The following is a 3,349-nucleotide window of genomic DNA, read 5'->3' on the forward strand; positions in this document are numbered from 1 at the left end:
CACCATTGTTACAACTTCAAGCTCTCAAAACAGTGTTCAAAGATTGATTCAATCTTCAACCGTTCATCCTGTTTGTCAAGTGAGTCCCATAAACCCTTTCCTCCAACTCATTCTCGAATCAATAACTAGTTCTTGAAACCCTAGGTTTTTTAAAATCTTCTTCCACACCCAAAACCTGCAAAAATGTCCTCATTCGAATCTGGAAACTCCCAAACCCATACCACAACTCACAAAACTGTGGAGGACACCAGTCAAAACCTGGTTCCTCTTCCTATCAAACCGAATAATCATGCCCTTAACCTCTAACTTGAAAACTTCGACACCAAATACCATCCCATCATCAATATCCTCCAAAATCACTTCTTAAACCCAGCCTTGACAAACACGGATGACCTTGTTCCTGAATGGTACATCCAAGAATACTGGCAATCTTGTGTCGTAACTGAATCTAAAAGAGGAATCATAGGGGATTTCTTTGTCTCTGCCCAACAGGAATTTGTCACAGTTCATATTTCAAGGTCTATGTTTTCGTGGGTTCTTGAAATCCCAACGAAAACTGACCTAGGGTTTATGAGTACGCCCCTCTCCCATCTGGGGACAAGATAGTGGCCTTCTTGAAGTTTTTGGGGTACAACAAGGCAATCCAGTACCCGTCACAATATCGATGTCAATACCTACCACCAATGTGGAACACACTTTTCACATTGGTCAACAGATCGCTAACAGGTATGTTAGCTCTATTATTCACTTCTTGTAAAAGTATGAAAAAGTATTCTGCAAGTGTTGACAGAAGGGTATCTTCCACATAAGACAACAGAGGACTAGCAACAGACGCTGTTTCATTGTGCAAGTAAAGTGTAACAGAACCTCTGATGACTCTCACAGAGGTTCTGGAAAATGGTCCTCTGTCAAAAAGATCATACAAGTCAATTACAGCAGAGCCTCTGAGATGGCTCATAGAAGGTCTGCGGTTTCATCTTCTGTGAAGTTCCTGTTCTTACAGTTTTTCAATGGTTGTTAGCTGCATGTGCTTCTCACGTGACTAGGACTTAATCGACTTTATTTGGACGGCTTAGATGATTTCACACGTCTAGATCATGTCAGTAAGGTCGTTAGGAACTAGTATAAATAGCGGCTAAGGCCTTTGTATTCAGTGTGCTTCCGTATTGTAATCGTCAATTTTCAATTGAATGAATTGAAAAACCTTTGAAGCTATTCTYCTGTGTTCATCTTCTTCATCATCTTAACTGTGTATTCTTGGTTTAATTACTCTGTTCTGTTCTTATAATTGTTTCCACTGCACTTTAATCGTCTTATAGTTCATTCAGAGTAACAGATCAATATCAAAGCTGAATTTACAGGTCCAACAATGGAAGATAGGGAGCCTCGACATGTGCTCAATAAATGTTCTTCAGATCATCTACAAAATATTCTTTGACTTATCTCTCGACTACTCCTTGATACTCTACATAGAGTTCAAGGCTGTTGTGGCCAAGAAGTGTTAATAAGTGGCCAAAGGAAGACAGTTGTCGTCTCTGTTATTTCCATGATTCTTGGGTCTTGTTCTAAGACTAGCTCTCGACGACAACAATATTGATGTGGGTCGTCTACCTGCTCACAAGGTGAACGTGATCACTCCGTACAGACCTACAGTGAACAAGGAGGGTTATGAAGCAGAGAGGCCTGTTCCAAATAGGCTCATGAGTTATATGAAGTCCAAGGAGATTAGAAGAGCGTATAGACGTACACGCGAGACACTAGAACCAATGTCTCAAACCCCGTTACGCATAGGAACAGTCGATGAAGAAGAGAGGACTGAGGACACATCAAGGCCTCAAGCAGAGGGAGAGACGGTGAGAGCAGGTGAAGAGAAGATGAGAGCAGAGGAAGAGAGGGTGCGAGTAGAGCAAGAGCGAGCGAAAGAACGGAAAAAACAAGAGGCGATGAAAAAGAGAACTGAGAGGGAGAAAAATAAAAAGGATGAAGTCGAGCGAGCAGAGCAAGAGAGATTGGCTGAGCTTGCTCGTGCTAGAGCAGAGGAGGAGCAAGCAGAAAAAGCTTGCCAAGCAGAGATCGCTCGTTTGAGGGAAGAGGCCAAACTCAGAGCAGGGGAAGAAACTCGTCAAACCTTGGCTCACTCCTCTAGTCCAAACCAAGGGGATGACCAAGAGCACTACGACGATGTTGCACGGTCTTACACAACTGAGGAAAGTGAGGAGGAAGAAGAAGAAGAAGAAGAAGAAGAAGAAAGTACAGAAGCAGAGAGTGAAGAAGAAAAGAGTGAGGAAGAAGAGGGAGGAGGTGAAGCAGCTGCTCTGCCTCAGGGAAAGCCAGAGTAGCCTAGGCTAAATAGGCACACTCGATTTACCACCCCAACTCCCACTGTAAACGAATCATCTGACTCTAGTGGTCGAGACATAGGAGTCATTGAAACTGAGGTGCACACCTTGAACCCTAGCGAGCCTATCCAACCAGAGGTCGCATCTCCTCTTGTTATATCAGCTAAAGGGAAGCCTCACCACAGGGAACACCCTCTCAAAAGGGTGCAACCTTTGAAAACATAATTGATATGTCTCCCCATATCATGCAACTTTCCCATACAAAGGAATTTGTTTCCTCTGCGCGTGTAGATTCCCAACCTTGTTTAGAGCAAGGAATAGGTGCACTTGGCTTAGAGACTCTCGACCGGTCTCTTAGTCTACTCATGGAGAGCCCTCTGGCTGAATCTGAACCAGCCTTGGGTACTCTCCCTGACAGAATAGAGGTAGTGAATTCTCCTTAGGGAGAACCACAAGGATCCTCTGGAAGTCCTTCCCCGACCAACATAAATCAAGTTGTGAATGAAGGCATCCCTGGAATGGGGACTCACTCTGGACCATGTGTTGAGACAGAGGTTACATCACCTGCATATGTCACTAAGGAAGAGTTCCATTCCCTTTTCACCTTTATGCGGTGTTCCTTGGAAGAGCTAAAACTCATCATGGCCCGTGTAGAGTCGTCTCCTTCTTCACCTACTTTGGATGAGATACGAGCATCCTTGGCTGTATTAAGAGTTGAGTCTTTGACAAATGCTTCTCAAATCGACACACTTGTGGAATTGATGGCATGCAATGCAGAGACCTTACAACAAGTCATTGCATCATTACAGAGGGTTGAGGTGTCCACATCTCATGTCACCCAGGCCCTCATTCCCCTGAGTGTACCTGTAGATTATGTCACACAGAGCGCAATGAATGCTCTGGGTGACAGACTTCTGCATAAGATGGCTGACTTCACTACAAATTTCAATAGCAAAGCCACAAAAGCAATGAATGAGATCAACAACACTCTTGCCCGGTTTAATTACCGC

General features: G+C 43.9%; 1 protein-coding gene across 1 annotated transcript; it reads left to right on the forward strand.

Moving 5' to 3' along the window:
• Positions 1-664: 664 nt before the first annotated feature.
• LOC112503801 (vicilin-like seed storage protein At2g18540) lies at positions 665-2,782 on the forward strand. The gene is made up of 3 exons (XM_025107800.1): positions 665-726; positions 1,571-2,280; positions 2,631-2,782. The coding sequence occupies exons 1-3, from the start codon at positions 665-667 to the stop codon at positions 2,780-2,782; spliced, it is 924 nt and encodes a 307-aa protein (XP_024963568.1).
• Positions 2,783-3,349: the final 567 nt, after the last annotated feature.

This window comes from Cynara cardunculus, unplaced genomic scaffold, assembly GCF_001531365.2.
Source record: "Cynara cardunculus var. scolymus isolate 2C unplaced genomic scaffold, CcrdV1 Un_Scaffold_3855, whole genome shotgun sequence".
NCBI classification, from domain to species: Eukaryota; Viridiplantae; Streptophyta; class Magnoliopsida; order Asterales; family Asteraceae; genus Cynara; species Cynara cardunculus.